This window comes from Nelumbo lutea, chromosome 3 (assembly GCF_056320005.1).
Source record: "Nelumbo lutea isolate HS-2025 chromosome 3, American lotus-T2T, whole genome shotgun sequence".
Lineage (NCBI taxonomy): Eukaryota > Viridiplantae > Streptophyta > Magnoliopsida > Proteales > Nelumbonaceae > Nelumbo > Nelumbo lutea.
In genome coordinates, this window is record NC_142686.1 from 27,534,233 (window position 1) to 27,554,535 (window position 20,303).

At 38.7% G+C, this 20,303-nt stretch overlaps 1 protein-coding gene across 1 annotated transcript in view; it reads right to left on the reverse strand.

Moving 5' to 3' along the window:
* Nucleotides 1-2,561: 2,561 nt before the first annotated feature.
* LOC148863837 (mitogen-activated protein kinase 9-like) overlaps nucleotides 2,562-20,303 on the reverse strand; it is a 45,827-nt gene continuing 28,085 nt past the window's right edge. Inside the window, exons 9-11 of the mRNA XM_088977478.1 lie at nucleotides 3,791-3,892; nucleotides 3,423-3,681; nucleotides 2,562-2,869 (exon numbers count right to left, since the gene is read on the reverse strand). Coding sequence (XP_088833604.1) covers nucleotides 2,798-2,869; nucleotides 3,423-3,681; nucleotides 3,791-3,892 — 433 coding nt within the window. The 3' untranslated portion in view covers nucleotides 2,562-2,797. The remainder of the gene's footprint in view (nucleotides 2,870-3,422; nucleotides 3,682-3,790; nucleotides 3,893-20,303) is intronic.

A 20,303-nucleotide genomic window follows, 5' to 3' on the forward strand; every position in this document is an offset into this window, starting at 1 on the left:
CTTATTTTTCTTAGTACTATACAATAATACAAATGTAAAAATGATAAAACATAGAAATTGATTGAGTAATTAAAATATAACAGTTGCATATGATTGTCTCTTGGCCTAATGGATTTACGAATTTGCCACATTCTTATGGATCTAATGTATAATGTTTTAAATTAAATCATATATTTCTATATAATTTAAATAAATACTAACATACTAATGGTTCTATGAATGTAGAGGATGTTTAGGAATATTGTGTTTCACAAGCATTCTATTTCACCTAGATTCATGTGTGTCGTACACCACCCCCTGATTATGCCAAGTAGACCTGTTCATGGGCTAGGTAGCTTGATGGACCAGCCCGGCCCGACCCGTTCTAAATCGGGCTTAGACATTATTTTAGGCCCACAGGCTTGGGATTGGGCCTAAAACATCGGGCCCAACCTTTTTTAAGATCGGGCTTGGGCTTTCTCAAAAAAAGCCCGACCCAAGCCTGGGCCTGACTTAATAATATATATTATATAATAAAAACATACTTTATTTAATAAAAAATATATACAATATTTTATTGTGTTTCTCTTCTCTTTTTTCAACTAATAGTGAGATCTTTTGTTATTTTTAAGTTTTGAGGGATTTTAATATAAATAAAACATCTTTTTATTAAATAAAAAATCTCTTTTTGAATTTTTGATCGGGCACAGTCTTAGGCCCAAGCTTCGGGCTTTATATGAGGGCCAAGCTCGGGCTCAAGACCTAGGCTCAATGGTCAGGCTAGGTTTGGGCTCGGGCCTAAATGTATTCTATTGATACATAGGCAAAGCCCAATCCCAACCTGGCCTAGCCCATGAATAGGTCTAATGCCAAGGATTAAAATTTTGTCATGTATTAGGGCATATTAGTCGATATGTATCGTATTGGTGACCCTTTGTCCGATGCACCCCTATACTAATGCCTTGTTTGGCGCATCTTTCCACATGGTTTGTTGGCTATTTACAAGCTCAGTAGAGTGCGATTCGATCTTTTCCTATTTGGTTTGCAATAGATCTATCCGCCAAAAGCCGATGCCGTAAAAAAACGCGAGAATCCCAAAATGGGCAATTTTGGGAAGCTCGAAATGGAGCTTTTGCATTTTTTTTCTATTCATATTTGTGTAGAAAAGATGAACGGAAAGACATGCCTTAACCAAATAAGCTTTTAGGCTGCTCAGATCTTAATGCAAAAGCTCAATACGTCTTTTTTTACTATCACCAGAAGATCTTCCCAAAAAGACTTGCCAAACAACCCCTAAGTGCTTTGGGGTCTAAGCTATTTTAGGGGATAGGGAGGCCTTAAACTAACCCCCCGAACTAGTTTGGAAAAAAAAAACTAAAAAAAAAAAAAAAGATAAAGGTTGATATGCCCCCATTTAGCCTATATCAATATTTTGAACCTTGAATTATGCTTTCTTTTCTTTTTTGGAAAAACACAAAATCCCATTTGGAATTTGATTTGAGATGCATGCTGACTGAGCATATAAAGTGCTTTGTCTTTATTTTTAATATATTTTCATTAGAACAAGGATATAACATATAGAAAAGCTGTTAACTTTTTCAAATTTTAATGTTCCACATAATAATGATGACTCAAGAAACATTATTTTTGGTGGTGTTTAGGACCAATGCCAATTTCTTATAAATTGGTGCCACATCATTGACTATATTGCTATTTGGTTGGCCGATTTTTGAGAAATCAGCAAATCACTTAGAAATCTATTATTAAAATCAAGTTGAAAAAGAGAAATCACCATTTTGATGATCTCTCTTCAGGCCTTTTCTTTAGGATGTGGCATATGACATGAATAGGGGAACTAGTTCCCATAAAAGAAAAACCACTGGTAATAATCACTATCAAGCAAATTTATAACCAATTTCTAAGAAATCGACTCACATGGCAGCATATGGCACTTTCTCTAATTTTTAAGAAATCAATGATCTTAGGAATTAGTGATTTATGAAAAATCTCATCAGAGAAATCATCATCAATCCCAAATACCCCCTTGTGATTCAAGAAATCCCTTCTCAAGAAACCCAAGGCACAATCACAATGTTTTTCCGAAAAACAGCTCGCCAAATGCAATTTCCATTTTTTTTGGTGTGGCAAAATTGTTGAAATGGAACGCTTGTCAAACACATTGGTGCCAAACACATATATAATAATTTGTAGTAAGCTATATAATGTCTTGATATCTCGTTAATGCATTATCAGTCAAGTTATTATATTATATCTTAGATGTTCAGATATGTTGATTGCAATGTATTTATTAGTATAAACTATTAAAGTGCATTTCTTACGTGTCTATATACCATTAATACACCCATAAGATTCATGAGAGTTTTCTAATGTTTTAACGCACATCCAGATCTTTCCATCATTTCCTTGTCTACCCAAAGTGTATCCATTTCCAACCCAACCCCGCTGATGCACTGCAGTAACGATATTTTGAACCTTGTCCTAAGCATACCTCGATGCATATCTTTAAATTGTTTGCCTAATATACTTCGTGAAACCAACACTTGAATCCATCTAATCAACGCTTGTAAAACTGTTCTTTGCATTGCAACTATGTAATAAATAACAGTAACAATAAAAGCAACACAATACTGATGATACAATCGTAGTGGTATTGCACAGCTAGCAACTACCTCAAACATTGTGAACATCTTGGACGCAGACTATGTTGGCAGCCATTAGTGAACAAAATGGAGGGAATGTTCAGGCCCAGAAAAAAAAAAAGGCCATCCCACTCAAATGATCTGATCAAAGGTACAACTCAAGCATGGAGTGCTGTAAGCTTATGTGATAAACCATCCACCACCTCATCATTCTCAGCAATTGGTTCATCCTGCAGAAAAGCTAAGTCGTTATAGCCACAAAATGAAAATCATAGTTTATATATTCCATGACTGCAATAATTTAAGGCGATTACATAACAAATAGCATTTTAATTAAAAAAAATAGCATTTGTTTTTGGTTGACAAAGGAAACAAATAGCATAAATTCCGTAAGTTCTAATAGACCATAATCTTGGCAGTTCACCATACACCAACTCACATGATTTGGTCATATAATCAATTTATGACTGAGCACCAGATTAACGGCATATTAAATTCACGTCAGATCACCATATGGAGAAATGACAATCTGCCATTAACAAGGTTTAATCCTACCAACAAGAACAAAAGTTTCTGTTTGGTCAAGCCTAACCGGGTTAAAGCATCCCCTTCAACCACCAGGAAGCCAATCCCAAGGGACCTTGCAAACTTCAAACTTCTAGCCATGCCAATGTACAGTAATTAGCTTGATTTGGAAACACCAAATAATGGCAGTCCATGTCAATTCATATAAACGATGAATAAGGGGTAAGATGGAAGGAGAAAGGTGGCAGAAAATTTTACCTCATTATCTCTTCTTTCATGTACACCTACACACTTGGAGGCACTGATGCTAGCACTCTTTAACAAACTACGACCAATGTAATTTGATTTTTTGGTGCCGTTCTGCATGATGGGTGCAGCCCCGTTTGCATTCTCAGGTTCCTCACTTTGTTGTGACGGTGGAGGGCTCTGAAGGGTTATAGCAACAGATGCTGCTGTTCGCTTTTCAAAATCATTAGTTTGGTCAGCAGAATCATCCTTTGGAACACACACCCGCTCTCTGTAAAGGGAAAAAAGTTAGACAGTAGTATCATATGATGCAAAATATTAAATGAATGAGTTACAGCACAAGCACAAGAATTTGTCACATGTTCAATTCAAGAAACTACCTAGGCAAGGAGGCATGCTGCCTTTGAAGTGGTGTACTCCTTTCACCTTTACCATAATGCTCCTCAAGATGTGCAAATTGTCGCTTAAACCGGTCAACTCCACTGCAGTTACATAAAAGGTTAAATTGCTTTAGTAGGTGATTATTGAACTTCCAAAATGCCCAACTTAAGCATTCATTTGTCACTCAGATGGTAATGTGTTTCATATCATGTGACTCCAGATTATACACACTAACAAGAATGCCAACTTGCACTTAACAGAAAGTGGCATATCCGATTTCCATGACATTAAAGATGATCATAGATTACTGAATATCTTAACTAGAAAAATTTTGGTTCCAATGAAAGGAAAACAACCCAGTATATATAAGATGTTAGCTAGTGTATGTCTCATCAAATTAAGATTTAGGAGTAACATCTCATGTTGTCAAAGCTGGGTACAGATGAAACCTGGAGCAGGTTAGCCCAAAACACAAAAATATGAATCTGACTTAACATCAGGTTGGATTAGGGTTGAAACCTAACAAAACCAAACCAACCCAAACTTATTTGCATATATATACGTGCATCAACAGTTTAATAAGATTTTTTAGTGTACCTCTATTACTCCTAAAGAACCATCACTTTGTCCCCATATATATAAGGGTAAATTGCTGAAACCTCCCCTGAAGTTTGGTAATTGCCATCACCTCTCCTGAACTTTCTAACATAGTTGCAAGTAGACCCCCTTTGTAAGAATCCTCTAAAAAGAGGCATGAAAATGTCCAAAAATACCCATATAGTTATTTTTGACCAAAATGGTTGTTATCCAAACTTCAGGGAAGGTTTCAGCAACGGTCAGAAACTTCAGGGGAGGTTTCAGCAATTTACCCTATATATAATAATGTTAAATCCCTTGTTGGCTAATCCTAAATCTAAGGCGTTGGGAAAATTTTTTAAAAGCAAAAAGAAGTGAAGAAATTGGGTGAACCCTAACCCAATTTGATGCCATCAGGTTGGGTCAGGGTTGATCTCAGCCCAAGTTAACCTTAGCCCATCTTGCTGCACCTCTATAGCTGGGATACCAAAATTAAAATCCAGAAAATGGAGTATTATGGGCAAGAGGCCTAGATATGGATTCAATCTGTCAAACTTGTAGTGAAGAGACAATTGATTACAACTTTTTTTTATCAATGGGCAATTGACTACATCTTTATGAAATGCAACTTGCTTTCCGAATGCAACACTCCATAGATAATACACTACCCAAAATCTTCGGAACAAGATTCATCAATAATTAGATGGTGGAGCAGAATTACTACGAACCATAAGGATGGTGATTGGGAGAATATAGCTTTCCTACTTATAGATAATTTGGATCAACAGGAATGAATTTATATTAAGGGAAAGAGACTAGACCTCCAGAAATGGTAGAGATGGCATGCAACATGTTCATAAACTACCTCAGTGCAAATGATATTGATTATTGAGTTGAAGGAAGAATAAGTGTATTCCAATGGTTTGATAAAAGAACCTAATACATGGAAATCAAGATCAACTTTGACACTTAGGTTGGAACTAATGGGGACAAGTTGATTGGAATGGTAGCAAGAGATCACCATTGGGGAATTTTTGGTGCAAAAGAAAAATTATAAGCCAGTGACTGTTGATATTGCTAAAACAATAGTTGTTTGGGAATCAACCAAAATAGCTGTTGATCAAGGATATAATAACATTTGGCTAGAACTACGAGACTCCAAGAAAACAAATTGAGTACTTATTGGAGCAGATTGAACTGCCTTGGAGAGCTGTCCCCATCATTATTGACACATGACAATTGGCTAGAGAAAAAAGGTACAATTGTTAGTCTTCCACATCCAGAGAGAGGGCAATCAAGTTGCTGACTTGATTGCAAATAGAAAACACATGGCCAAAAGAAGGTATTGTTGTTAAAGAAAATGCATGCCCTGGGCTCTCAGTATCTGATCTGGGGTGACCTTTGGGATTGAGCTAGCCCCTGTTTAGTGTAGCATATTCTTTCTTTCTCACAAATGAAAAAAGAACAAAAACTACATTGCCCATATTCACTGATGCAATTAGTAAATTTGGATTAGAAAGTGTATGTAATGATCAAATAAGAAATGCCAACATTTGTTTTTTGATGGACAACTGAAAATTTCATAAAGAGGAATAAAAATATACAGAAAGTTGTACAATCTAGGCTAGACATACTACCTATCCCCCAAAGGAAAAGAAAAAAAGAAAAAAGTTACAGAACAGCCTAAAATAATTGATTCCTGTTTAACCCTTGTTCAGCCTGTAGTGAGAATAGGCCAAATAGGCCCTTGTGTTCTTTATTTCTTTTTTGTAGTGTTCAAAAGTTATGTTTCTTAGTTATGGGCCTTATGGGCCTTCTTTTATTTTCTTTAATTATTTCTTTAGTGTTGGCCGCCTCATTAAGGGCATCCAAGTAATTGTACTCAGACTTAGAATTATTAATAGAAGTGATGAAAGGGAGATAGAGAGAGAGAGGTTCGAATTCTTCTTCCTCTCTTCCCTTCTTTTCTTCTTCCACAACCTATTGCTGAAACTTCTTTCTTTTTCTTTCTCTTTCTCTCTTTTATTCTTTTCTTGCATTATCTGAATAGGTGTAATTTTCAACTTGGTATCAGAGCGGGTTCTCACTTTCGACTTTTTTCTCCTTTTGCCCATACATAGTGTGTATGGAGAACCGATTGGTTGATCAAACAGCCACTTATGCAGCCCAGGTAGGAAGGTTTTTGGAAAGTTTTGTGGAGGTTTTTCATCCTTAGTTGAAACCCAGGGCAACTTCTTGGAGATTTTACCCAAAAACCCTAGATAATTGGAGAAACCTTGTTACAGCTCGTAGAGATAGTTTGAACCAGGCACTTGGGGATCAAAGGTAAGCCTTTTGATTTCTATTAGGGGCGTTTTTGGTTGGATTAAATTCTAGAAGCTCTGGAGGGGACAGTTGAAGTTTCTCTCTTTCTCCCCATCCCACAAGACCCTGTAAAACCCTAATTTTGGGGATTGAGAGATTGTTCTTTGCTTAGAACAGTAAATCTAGCCTAGTAAAGCCCTAATTTGATTTTCGTTTGCATCTGTTTACTCCAATGTTTTAAAACACGGAGGCGTGACGTGAGGCGTTCCACTACCTAGAGGAGTGAGGCGTAAGCCTCCCGAACACAAGGAGGCATAAGCCTCCTTAAGAGGAGAGGGGTTAGGAGGAGGATGAAGAGGAAGGGGGGATCTCAATTTTTCTTTATTTTTAATAAAAATCTTTTATATTAAGAAGAATAAAGATGCATAACATTAGTTCAAAGGGGGGGTCTTGTTGAAGCGGTCGGCGAAGCAAGACCCCCCTAACTCAAAAAAAAACAAATTGGGCTGCATCAAATAGGGGGCGAGAGGGTCTGGGGAAGAAAAGGCCCCCAGCCGAAGGGGCAAGGGACAAACCACTTTCTTTCCCCTTATCTTTTCTTCCCTTCCCTTTCCTTTCCTTTTCTCTTTTTTTTCTTCTCTTTCTTTTTCTTTCCCTTCCCTTTCTTTTCCTTTCCTTTCATTTTTTTTCTTTTTCTTTTTTTTTGTCTTTTTATATAAAAAAGATATAAGGGTCCGAGGCATACGCCTCTAGCACGCCTCATGAAAAAAGCGCAAGAGGCTTACGCCTCTTGCACCTGAGGCGTACGCCTCAGAGGTGTCAGTGCCTCTGGCATACGCCTTAGGGCATTTTGGGAGCGCCTCGCCTGGAGAATGCCTCCCATGCCTCTTAAAACACTGGTTTACTCAATGGAGCAAACTAGAGGAGAGACCAGATATTCCACACATTCCGGGTTTGGACATGGGGGGTCAATTGAGAATCTTTTGGGGGCTATGACTAATGTGAAGCAAGATAGGACCAATTATTTAGCTTGGTCTCAATCTATTAAGATACATGTGTGTAGTAGAGGAACATGGGGTTAGATTACCGGGAGCAAGGAGAAACCAAAGGAGGATGATCCTACCTATGAAAGGTGGGTGTAGGAAAACTACATAGTAGTGGATTGGTTAGTGAATTCTATGTAACCACACATTAGTCAGCATCACTTGTGGACGAAAATTGCAAAAGAAGTGTGGGTAGTGTCACAGAGACCAATTCCCAAAAGCTTAATGTTGCTCAGGCCTACAAATTGAAACATGATGTGAATAATCTTAGACAGAGGGAGAAGCCCTTAGCAGTCTACTTCTCTATGCTGAAATCTCTGGCAAGAGATTCATTTGATGGAGACCGTTGTTTGGGGTTGCACAAAGGATGCAAAAACATATAGGAGGTTGGTGGAGAGAAATCAGGTCTTTGAGTTCTTCACTGGACTCAACTCAGAGATATTGTGAAGTAGAATGTTTTAGCAAAGGATGAGGTGACTTTGTCTCGGGCATATGCTATGGTGAACAGTGAATAGAGTAGAAGACAGGTTCAGTCTATTGAGCTGCAAGTTGATCACTATGCTAATGCGGGGATGAAGTTGAAGGTTAGCACTGGGAAGAGAGATGTTATCTATGAATACTGCAAGAAGCCTAAACACACTAAAGACACATGTTGGAAGCTGCATCCAAAGCTCATTCCTACCAGATTCAAGAAAGAAAATGGTGGGAAAGTGGTTGAAATTGGAAAAGGTGGAAATGCAAATGTAACCACCTCTTCACAAGTGAACAAGGACAGGGTGGAGAGAAGTCAGTGGGAGAACAGCTTGCAGCCACTAGGGCTGAATATAAGAAGTATGGCCGAATCATCAGCCACTTGGAGTCCATTGCTATAGCTCCTTCAGAGGTTGTTCCTTCCTTGGGATATGCTCACTCAGGTATTCGTGCCACTACACATCATGCTTCTATCTCAGGTACTCATAAAACCCCTTGGATAATTGATTTTGGTGCTTTTGACCATATGACCAATGTTTCATAGTTATAAACCTCCTACCAACTTCTTTCTGGCCGGGATAAGATATCCTTGCTGATGGCTCCCTAGCCCCTATCATGGGAAAGGAAGACATTAAGACCTCTAATGCCCTGACCTTATCATCTATTCTTCATGTACCTAAACTTAATACCAATTTGCTTTCAGTTAATAATTTGACTAAATCCCTAAATTGCAATGTGACCTTTTTTCCTTCATATTGTGTTTTTCAGGACATGGAATCTCAAAAGGTGATTGGGAGTGGCCATGAGGTTAATGGGATCTATCTGTTAGACATGCCTGAGCAAAGCCAAGTACAACCTAAGAGAACCGCATTTGTTACAAAGTCCCTAGTCGTATTATGTTATGCCATAGTCATTTGGGTCATTTGTCCTTTTCTTCATTGAGTCAGTTGTTTCCAGAGTTACTTAATGGAATTAGTCTATTGAGTCTTCATTGTGAGTCTTGTGAGTTCTCAAAGCAATGTAAGAGCACTTATCCTTTAAGTAATAAAAGATCAACTATTCCTTTTAATATTGTTCACTATGATGTGTGGGGCCCTTACCAATTACCATGTATGAGTGGGTATAAATATTTCATCCTGTTTATTGATGATTTTTCACGATATACTTGGATTTACCTTATGCGCTCTCAGGCTGAAGTGCCTAAACTTGTGCAACAGTTCCATGAACACATACTCAGTTTAATATTTGCATCAAAATATTCCGATCAGACAATGCTAAGGAGTATTTTGAGAAGGACCTTGCCTCTTATCTTGAGAAGTTTGGGGTTATTCATCAGAGTTCTTGTGCCCGCACTTCAGAACAAAATGGAGAAGCAGAGAGGAAAAACAGGCACATTGTAGAAGTTGCAAGGAGCATTCTTTTTGCTACCCATGTTCTTGTGAAGTTTTGGGGTGATGTAGTTTTAATAGCCACCTACCTTATTAACCACTTGCCTTCTCGAGTATTCAGGTTAAAATCTCCTTTTGGAGTCCTCTTTCTTGATTTTGAGATTTTCTTTATTCCTCTAAGGGTCTTTGGTTGCACTTGTTATATCCACATTCCCAGTTCCAAAAGACACAGGTTTTGACCCCAAGGCTCAGAAGTGTATCTTCCTTAGTTATGCTTCCACATAGAAAGGGTGTTGTTGTTTTGATCCCACTAGTGGCACCCAGTTTGTTCCCATGGATGTCACCTTTGCAAAGTCGGTTCCTTTTTATAGCCATCCTTTTGAGGGGGAGAGATCTCTCAAGTTGTTTTCTTCATCTCTTCCCTTGCCAACTCTAGTTGAGTCTTGAGTCGAGCCCTCCACAGTTACCCCTATTCCCATGGAGGGATCCTCTCCTTTGAGGTCTTCCACTCCTGCTCCTCCCCCTCCTCTTGCTAATCCTCCGGTTGTTTGAACTCATCCTATTATCCAAAGGTGGTATCGGCGGCAAAGGTTAAGGAAAACACAAGTTGATCCCACACCTCTAGTTGAGTCTCAGGCGCAAGTGAAGAAACTACTTACCACTTACTAATCTCCTATCCGTTTTCTTTTGATGTTTGACAATGGTTTTTTTTCCCTCTTTGGATGTAGGTAGATTGCTCCTTCAGATGTGCCTATCTTGTTTAGTTCAATAAGCAATCCAGTGGCATGAAAAAGAGGTAGGATAATGTTGCAAGGCACAAGATAAACAATCCTATGAACCATTTGGGAGCATAGGAATGCTAGAGTCTTCAACAAGAAAACACATAGAAAAGGAACAATCATTGAAAGTATTACAATAAAAGTAATGCATTGGGTGAAGACGATGTTATACTTTCGCCAATACAGTATGGATGACATCTTTAGATTGTCATTTAGTGGCAACCTTGTCAACTACTAGACAAGTAAACAACATGCAATGGGACCCTCCAAAAAATGGCCATCTCAAACTAGACTTTGATAGATGCAACTTTGGTAATTTGGGTCCCTCTAGAACTGGGAGTGCTTTCAAGGATGCAAACAATAATATGACAACCTACTTACCAAAAAAGGTAAATTGTAGACATCTAACAGCCACCATGTACTTAGGGGGTCGTATCGCTTAGACCTCTAAACTTTGTTTCGTGACAAAGACCCCTTGTACTTTTGGATTCCGGCATTTTTCCCTTGCGGTTACCAACTTACCATTTCATCAGTTAAATTTGTGGAAGTTTCCCATATGACAATCATGTGTGGGATTTTATACATTTTAAAACCCCAAACTACTCTTAAGTTAATTTTTAAAATCACTTTCCCTTTTAATTAAGTCTTTCTAAAACCCTAAGTCATACTCATTTCTAGTGAGAAAATAGCTTCCTTTTTCAATTAGGAGATGTTAGCAATAACAACTCAGTGTCTTCTTCAACAAGGGTTTTGTCCAAACCACTTGGAAACACAAAAACCCAATCCATAGAAGATATTGTGCTTTAGAATGGGCATTTTCATAATTTTGGTGATTATTGCTACCAGCCCATAGAATCTTGAATGAGCAATTTGGTAATTTCAACATTAACCCTGTTAACTAATCAAGGGAAAAATGCTGGAATCCAGAAGTATAGGGGGTCTCTGTCATAAAACAAAGTTTATTCCTAGGTATAGGGGGTATATATATAATAGTCATGTATTTGGGACTGGTTGGCAATGAGACTCAAGAGAAAAACTTCTGTCCTACAAGGCTTGATGATAGGCAAATCAATGAATCTCAAGAAGGTAATACTAGAAGGGGATTCCAAAGAAGTGATTGGATGGTTAGTAAACAATAGTCAAGCAATATGACAGTTCAGGCAATAGCATAAAGGAAATCAGACATTTGGTAAAAGAGCTTGAGTTCAGCTTTCATTGGGTCAGAAGATCAGCAATTTTCTTAGCTGATGCATTAGCCAAGCAAGGGGTGAATAGGGAACAACTGTTTTGGGCTCAATTGCCAAAAAAAAAAAAAGAAAAAGAAAAGAAAGGGCGATGTGACTAGCCCAGCAATTGGGATGCTTGGCATTGTACATAATATCATTTTTTAGCTGTCTATCATATCGTTAGATATGTTTGTGGCACCCTATCTCATGGGTTGTTCTTTTCCTCATCGTCTCTCAATCTCTCTGCTTATGTTAATGCTGATTGGGCTGGATGCCCAAATACTAGGAGATCTACTACAGGCTAATGTGTTTTCCTTGGTGGTTCTCTTATCTCTTGGAAATGCATGAAACAACCCACTATCTCTAAATCTTCCACAGAAGCTGAATAGGCTGATGTCCTCCATGTACAGTGAAATTGTTTGGCTCAAAGCTCTACTTCATCATCTTCACATTGATCACTCCTCACTTGTTCCACCATTTGTTGACAATTAAAGTGCTGTCAAGATTGCTTCCAACCCAATTTTTCATGAGCACATGAAGCATATTGAAGTTAATTGTCACTTTATTAGGGACCTCCTCCTTGAAGGTCAGGTTACAGTTTCTAATAAAGCTTCTAAGTCAACCATAAAAAAATCATTTTCAAGATATGAATTATTGGATAGAGAGGTCATTCTTCTCCACTCTGGCCCTTTGGGAGTTGGGAATTCTGTTAGAGCAGAATTGTTAGCTGCCATAAAAGGAGTTCTTCTTGCAAAAGATTTGGAAGTGGAGCAGTTGCTGATTGAAGGGGATTCTAAGATAGTAGTGTGGTGGCTAAATAATTCAGAGGAGGTCGCTTGGATCTACAAGAACAAGCTCAAGAAATGTACATGGCTAACAAGAAACATGACTGCTATAGTACAGTGGGTGGCGAGATCAGCGAACGCCATTGCGGATACTTTGGCAAAACAAGGGAGGGTTAGGGATACACTGTTTTGGAATAAACTGTAAAATTATAATAGCAAGCATGTATTCTTTGTTTTAGTTCTTTTGCTTCATTTTTGTGGGTTCCTTGTCTTCGAGAGGTGGCAACTCGCGCCTCCCCAAGGGTATGTAATCTCCTCTTGATTTTAATGAAAAATTATTGGGTGAATCATTAACTCTAAAAATATCAACGATCTTATATATTTTTCTAGCAATGGGGCATTTAATACTAAATAACTCTAAGAAATATAGTTGTAGAAAAGGCTTTAGGACCAAATGCTATCCCCGTGGAAGTCATGACAAATGAACAACAATGAAGCAGACTGCTATAGGAGTAGGGAATAAGGTAACTAGCTAGATGACTGGGAATAACAGTTTCTTGGGTTCAACCATTGGCAACAAACTAGCTAATGGGTCAGCCAAACAAGGAGCACAATGGAACAACTTTGGGGAACATCCCTCAGAGATTAGACTATTGAGGAGGAACGATTGTAAAAGAATGGGCGGCTATCTCTCTGTCCAGCCCAAGAATCTTATTTATAAGGAAGTTTGAACATTACATAAAGTCAAAACTGCCCCTGCTTAGGTGGTGGTAAGTAAACATAAGAAATGCATTATAAGACATAACAGAGCTCTAGAGGCCCAGGAAAGAATAGACGATCGAGGGGGAAAGATTGTAAAAGAATAGGCAGCTATCTCTCTATCCAGCCCAGGAATCTTATTTATAAGGAAGCTTGAACGTTACATAAAGAGACAAAACTGTCCCTGCTTAGGTGATGGCAAATAAACATAAGAAAGACATAATAAGCCCAAGCCCATACACTTGTCAACAGGAAAAGAAAAACATAACAAAGCTCTAGAGGCCCAAGTGCACTTCTTTATGTCTTACAACACTCCCCCTCAAGCCGAGCATAGATGTCTATCATGCCCAACTTTCCTAGAAGCTCCACAAGCCTTGATTTAGTAAGGCCTTTGGTGAACACATCAGCTAGTTGTTTTGTGGTAGGCATGCAAGGAATATAGAGGTCACCAGAAGCAATTCTTTCTCTCATAATGTGTCTATAATTTCAAAATGTTGGTCCTATCATGTTGGATTGGATTATTAGCAATGTCTATTGCTGCTTGGTTATCACAATAGAACTTTAGAGGTCCATTCACATTTATCCCCAATTCACTTAGAAGGATTTGAAGCCATAATAACTCAGCAACCCCATGTGCCATGGTTCTATATTCAGCTTTAGCACTCAATCTAGTTACCACAGTTTGTTTCATACTTCTCTAAGTAACAAGGTTACCACCTACAAAGGTACAATATTCAGATGTATACCTCCTATATCCAAGGGATCCAACGTAATCGGTACAAGCCTCCACCTCAATTCTATCATGTTTCTTGAATAGTTATCCTTTTCCCAGACATGTCTTGAGGTATCTTAGAATTCTTTCTACTTCTTTCATGTGTGAAACTCGAGGTGCATGCATGAACTGGCTGACCACATGAACTGAATATGCTAAGTCAGGTCTGGTAAGAGATAGGTAGAGCAATTTGTCAACAAGTCTTTGGTGTCTTTCTTTGATAGAGTAATATCCTGTTGCAGCCCATGATTTTCTTCTATATGAGTATTGACAGGTCAGGTCCCTAACTTTCCCGTCTCCTTCTAAAGACCCAATGTGTATTTTCTTTGACAAATATAGATCCCTTCACTGAAACAAGTTACCTCTATTCCTAGAAAATATCTTAGAGGTCCCAAGTCTTCAATCTCAAACTCTATGGCTAAGAAGGATCTCAACCTTTGTATCTCCACTAGAATCATTTCCTGTGACAACCATGTCATCAACATATACAATCAATGTTGTTAGGCTTCCCCCATTTCTTTTATGGAACCATGCGTGATCTGCACTACTTTGCTTATACCTTAAAGTCTTTATTGCCTTGCACAATCTCTAAAACCAGACCCTTGGAGATTGTTTAAGCCCATACAAGACCCTTGTTATTTGACACTTTTCCTTTCACATCATACCCCAGAGGAGGATCCATGTATACATCTTCCTATAGATCTCCACTCAAAAACGTGTTCTTAACATCCATTGATGCAACTCCCAAGAAAAGTTTGCTGCTAAGGAGGGTATTACCCTTATGGTATTAAGTTTAGCCACTAGAGCAAACTTCTCTTTGTAGTCCACCCCTTCCTTATGAGTGAATCCATCTACAACCAATCTAGCTTTGTACCTCTCAATAGAGTTGTTTTCTTGGTAAAGAACAACAAAAAGAAAGAACAGAGAGAAGAGAGAAGAGAGAAAAAGGTTTTGGAGTTAAAAACTTTGGCTGGCGGCGCTAGCTTCTACTATTATTTATATTAGGGCGACCAGAGAATAAAAAATAAGAGGAAAATTACAAATGTGCCCCTACGACACTAAACTCCAAAATTTTAACAGTTTTAACACTCTCCCTCAAGTTGGGACATAGATATCAATCATGCCCAATATGTCATATAAGTCATTGTGCCACAAGTGATGTACGCCCTTTGTGAAAATGTCTGCAAGTTGCTCCTTGGAACTAACATATGGAGTGCACACTTCCCCATTAACAAGTTTCTCCTAGATAAAGTGTTTATCCGCCTCAATGTGTTTAGTTCTATCATGAAGAACAGGGTTGGCTGCAATGTTGATTGCAGCCTTGTTGCCACAATACAAAGACATGGGCTTATCAATTGGAAAACCTAGCTCACATAGCAAGTTCTTTATCCACATAACCTCAGCTACTCCATGGGACATAGCTCTATATTTGGCTTCAGTACTAGACCTTGCCATGACAATTTGTTTCTTGCTTCTCCATGTGACTAGGTTTCCTCCCACAAAGGTACAATATCCACTTGTGAACTTTCTGTCATCAACTGATCTGGCTCAATCTTCATCTATATACACTTCAACCTTCAAATGCCTATTCTTTTGTAATAGTAAACCAGCTCTCGGAAACTTCTTCAAGTACTTGAGGATTCTCTTGGCTGCCTCTAAGTGGTCTTAAGGGCATGCATAAACTGACTAAGAGCCATCAACCTTGTGTTTTATAGTATACACCCACTTGCTTCCCATAATGTTTTTTTTTCCAATCTAGTAGATCCATTAGTTTCTAAGTATTTGCCTTCAATAAGGCTCTTATTTCCTCATTCATATCTTCCCTCCATTGCAGATCAACAACAACCTCTAAGTACCTGGAAGGGGTAGACATAGAGGACAAGGCAGAAATAAGAGTATTATGATAGGCAAGAGACAAGTGAGAATATGACACAAATTTAATTATAATCTGAAGAGTACAATAGCAGACAGGTTACGAGGCAATAGGGAGATCTGAATCAGAAATAATGGCAATAGTAGGATGAACAATACCTTGATTGGATTCAGAAGCTCCCAATTGGTTGCAGTCATCAGCTGGCATGTCTCTCCTTTTCCTGCAATAATCACTTGGTGCTCTTCCCTTACCAAGGTTAGGTGCAACTACCTCAGTGCTAGGTGCATCACCAACAAGAGTTCCATCTGAATTAGGAGAATTTGATGAAGTTCAGAGGGAGCAGTTGGAAGAGAGGGATCAGGAGCCAAAATAAAAGGATTAGCCTCAGAGGGAATCTCTTCGACTCCACTAGTCTCCCCTTGAAGAGAATTTCAAGGGGGATCAAAGAAAGACTATGACTCACAAAATGTGACATCTTTAGTAATAAAACTTTTACCGATAGCTGGAACAAGGCGCTTGTATCCCTTTTGTGTAGGAGAGTATATCCCAAAAATACCCCACGAATTGCGCTAGGATCCAATCAAAGACTTTTGGAGGTAAGGGAAACAAAGGCTAACCTAGACAAAGAGTAGAGAAGGGAATTTTCATACCCAGTACCTTGAATCAAGGTTCAATATTTTGAGGGTGTATTGGGATTTGAACCACATACAATATATTTTTTTTGTTTTTTTTTTTTTTTGTTTCATACTTTCAATATTTTACATATAAAACTAATGTTTTATCCAAATCTCCTAAAATAGGCGTATCGGTGACCCATCGATCATAGTTTTCAAGGCACCAAGGAGAGGCTAGGCAACCATAGGGCACCTAGGCGCCTAGGCATTGCCTAGACAATGGAATCTAAAATAGGAACCCTACAGATTTCTACGCCTCCTGAGCAATTTTTTTTTTTCAGTTTTACATGTTAATCTACAAACCTTTAAACTATTTTTTGTGCTTGTGATTCTTGCAGTCTTGCTTCAAGTAAACAAAACAGAATATTGAGTTTGAACCTAAAACTTAAAAGAATTGAAGGGGCACAGCCCTGCTTTAGACCAAGAACAAAAAAGAACTTAAGAAGAAAATAGGGGGCGGAGCCCCTATTTTAGACCAATGATGAGAAAAAAAAAAAACTAGGGAGGATCCCCTATTTCAAACCACCAATTATGAGAAGAAAAACTAAAAAAAATGTAAGAAATTCTAGAAGAAAAGAAGGGGGTGGAGCTCTTGGTTCAGACCACCAGTGACAAGAAAAAATGAAAAAAAATGCAAGAAATTTAAGAAGAAGGGGACGGAGCCCATGTTTCAGACCACCAACGATTAGAAAAAAAAAAACTAATAGGAATGCAAGAAAGTTAAAAACAAAGAAGGGGGCGGAGCCCCTGTTTCAGTCCAATAAAACAATTCAAAAAGCTTGAGGAAAGATCTAAAAGAGAAGAGGAAGAAAATTGGGCATGGCCCCTATTTTAATTCAACAAAAGAAATGAACCAACTCTAAGCTTTTGCAATCTCGCCCCTCTTCATTGTGCTGTGAAAAAACCCTACTAGAAAAGTCAACGATCAACTATTATTTTGTTACGCTTTAGTATTCTCATAAGTGAAAACAAAAAGTGATTATGTATAACAGGTTCTATTGTAACTAGTAAAACTAACCAATAAATGTTAAGGACAAAACAATAAAAGATTTAAAGTAATTTGAACAAGTTCTAAGCGCCCACCTTACAACTAGGCACCTGCCTTGCCTAGGCGTGTGCTTAATTCATTGGGTGTGCGCCTTTTGAACTTTTCACATAATCACATGGTGTTTAGGCATGGCGAAAACCAATAAGCACCTACTCACCTAGGCATCACCTTGAATGGTAAGCCACTAGTACGATATGTATCGGGCTATACGGGCTGATACATAACAAAATTTTAAACCTTGCCCCGGATGGCATCCTGTTAATCAAATAAGAGGCTGTAAGTATTGCATGAGACCAAAACTACTTCAGAACCTTGCTCTGGAACGATGAGGCATGATTAGTCTCCATTAAATGCCTATTCTTCCTCCCTACCACTCCATTCTGTTGTCAAGTATAAATGCAAGAAGATTGGTGCAAGGTTCCTTCATCTTCAGAGAACAGGTTCAAAGATATTTTGAAGTATCCAGCTGCATTGTTGGAAAAATATGTTTGATTTTCTTTCCAAACTGGGTATTGATCATCTTGTAGAACACCGTAGTGATCCTAGGTACTTCCTCTCATTCCATCATCAAATAAATCCAAGTGCATCTCATAAACAATGGTCCATAGAGGTAATAGGTGAAGAACCCCACACATCAAAATGGGAGATTTTACTTCATTAATAGAACTTAGATAGTTGGTTTTACAATGCTTGGAGAACTAACACACATCACAAAAAAGATTTCCAAGTTCCAATTGACACTTCTTAAAACAACTCTGGAAACAAAATACTCAACAAAGAAAAAGACAAATGACCCAATCTAGCATGCCAAAGATACATTGTAGTATGCAACTCCTTGTAGGTGTTGCACTAACTAGCCAAAGCCTTAAGAGCTGAACTGATATCTTCGTTAAATTAGTAGAAACCACCAGCTGCACAATTACTCCCAATCATTTTCTTTGTCAACCGGTCCTAGAAAACACAATGAGAAGGAAAGAAAGTTGCAATATAGTCCAAAGTTTTGGTTATTCTAAAGACTGAAAGTAAATTAGTACTGAAGTTAGTAACATGTAAAGTAGACTTGAGAGACAGCCTTTCCTAGTTGTATGTCTCCCTTCCCATGGATATTCGACAGAGATTATTCGACAGAGATCCATCAACAACTCTTGCTTTGTTTCTCCCAAACACAAGCTGATATGATGAAAATAATGAGGAATTATTGGTCATATGTTCAGAGACACCTGAGTTAATAACCCATGGAGCCGAAGAGCAAGGCTGAGCAACATAAAGAGCAGAAACAATACCTATCTTCAAAGATGAGGTCAATCAAGCCATGCCCAATTGAGAATATTAACCTCTTTTGGAGTAAACTCAGGAAAGCAATTTGAGGGAGAAGTGATTTGTCCCATCTGAGAAGAAGAACTACTGGTTGTTGTCTTGTGCACTCAATCAGCCATATTTAAACTTGCTACATGTCCACGAGGCCTCGAGCCCTTACTAGGCTTCTTCTCCTTAAGTGCTGCTGGTTTCAGACAAGGATATAGAATCCACCATGTATCCTTAGTGTGTTTCTCCCCTCCACAGTGTGAACACTTCAAACTGTTCATATCTCCCCGTTCCCCCTTTCCGTGCAGCTAAAACTAAAGCTGAACGTTCAATTTGTTGTGAGGGAGAATCAGCCTTCACCTCTTTCCTTCTACTCTCTTCATTTCTAATAAGATAAAATACATGTTGCAGGTCTGGAAGCTCATCCCCTCCCAAAATCTGAGATCAAATCCCATCATAAGAAGGGCCTAGACCAGCCAGAAATTTGAACACCCACCCTTCCTCAATCTGTTTTTGATCCATCTACTTGTCTTCAAAATTTTTGCAGTCGATGATTAGATGGTGATCAAGCTCTTTCTACAACCCTACAAAAGTAGCAAAAGGTAGCAACTGACATTATTCCTTGAGTCAAGGCTGCAACATCTTGAGTAGTCGATATACCCTAGCATTGTTCTTCCTCTGTCCATATGTGTTTGATAGCTTTTCCCAAATCTTTTTGGGCTGTAGGGTAATATTGAACAGCCATATGTCACGGAGTGACACAATGGGGTGCTTGGTTAGAAGCTTTCTAGATGTTTCTTGAGGCTTCTAGCCAGTTCTGCATGTTTCTGGGGTGTTCTGGAACGTTCTAGGGTGTTCTGAAGTGTTCTCCATGTGTCTAGAAGGGTCTTGATGTTGGTGGAACTCTCTAGAACCTTGTGAAACAATCTGGGTTTGTGTGGAACAACCTAGAGGGGTTGGGAGCAATCTAGACTTCCTCTAGAGTGTTCTTGTATCTTATGGAGAAAGCATCCCCCAGAAGATTGTAGAAGGTAGAATGTTCTAGAGGTGCTTCTAGATTATGCTAAGTGTACATAGTTCTAGATAAATCCTTTAAGGAGGTGGAGGTGCCTATAAAAGGGGACCCCCTCCCTCATTTGCACCAAGCAGAGAAGCAAGAAGCAACCAAGCAATGAATCCCTCTCTTGAGTAATATAAAGAGTTCTTTGAGTTCCCATCTCTCTTTCCTTGTGTGCTTTGTGCCTTTGTTGCCTAAGTGTGTGCCTTAGTGTGAGGGACGAGTGGTAAGCTACTTGGTCCTAGGAGCCAGGAGAAGTGCTCTAAGCAGGAAAGGCTGACTTGTGGAGCGACGGACTGCTGCCCAAGTGCCGCACGAGACACTAGAAGAGACTAAGTCCGTGACACATAGCTATCTTAGGTCATTGAGGACAACAGCCATGACATAACTGTAGCAATTTCCCTACACCATTTTTCATATCCTTGTGCCTCCGTCTTTGGTTGTTTCACCTG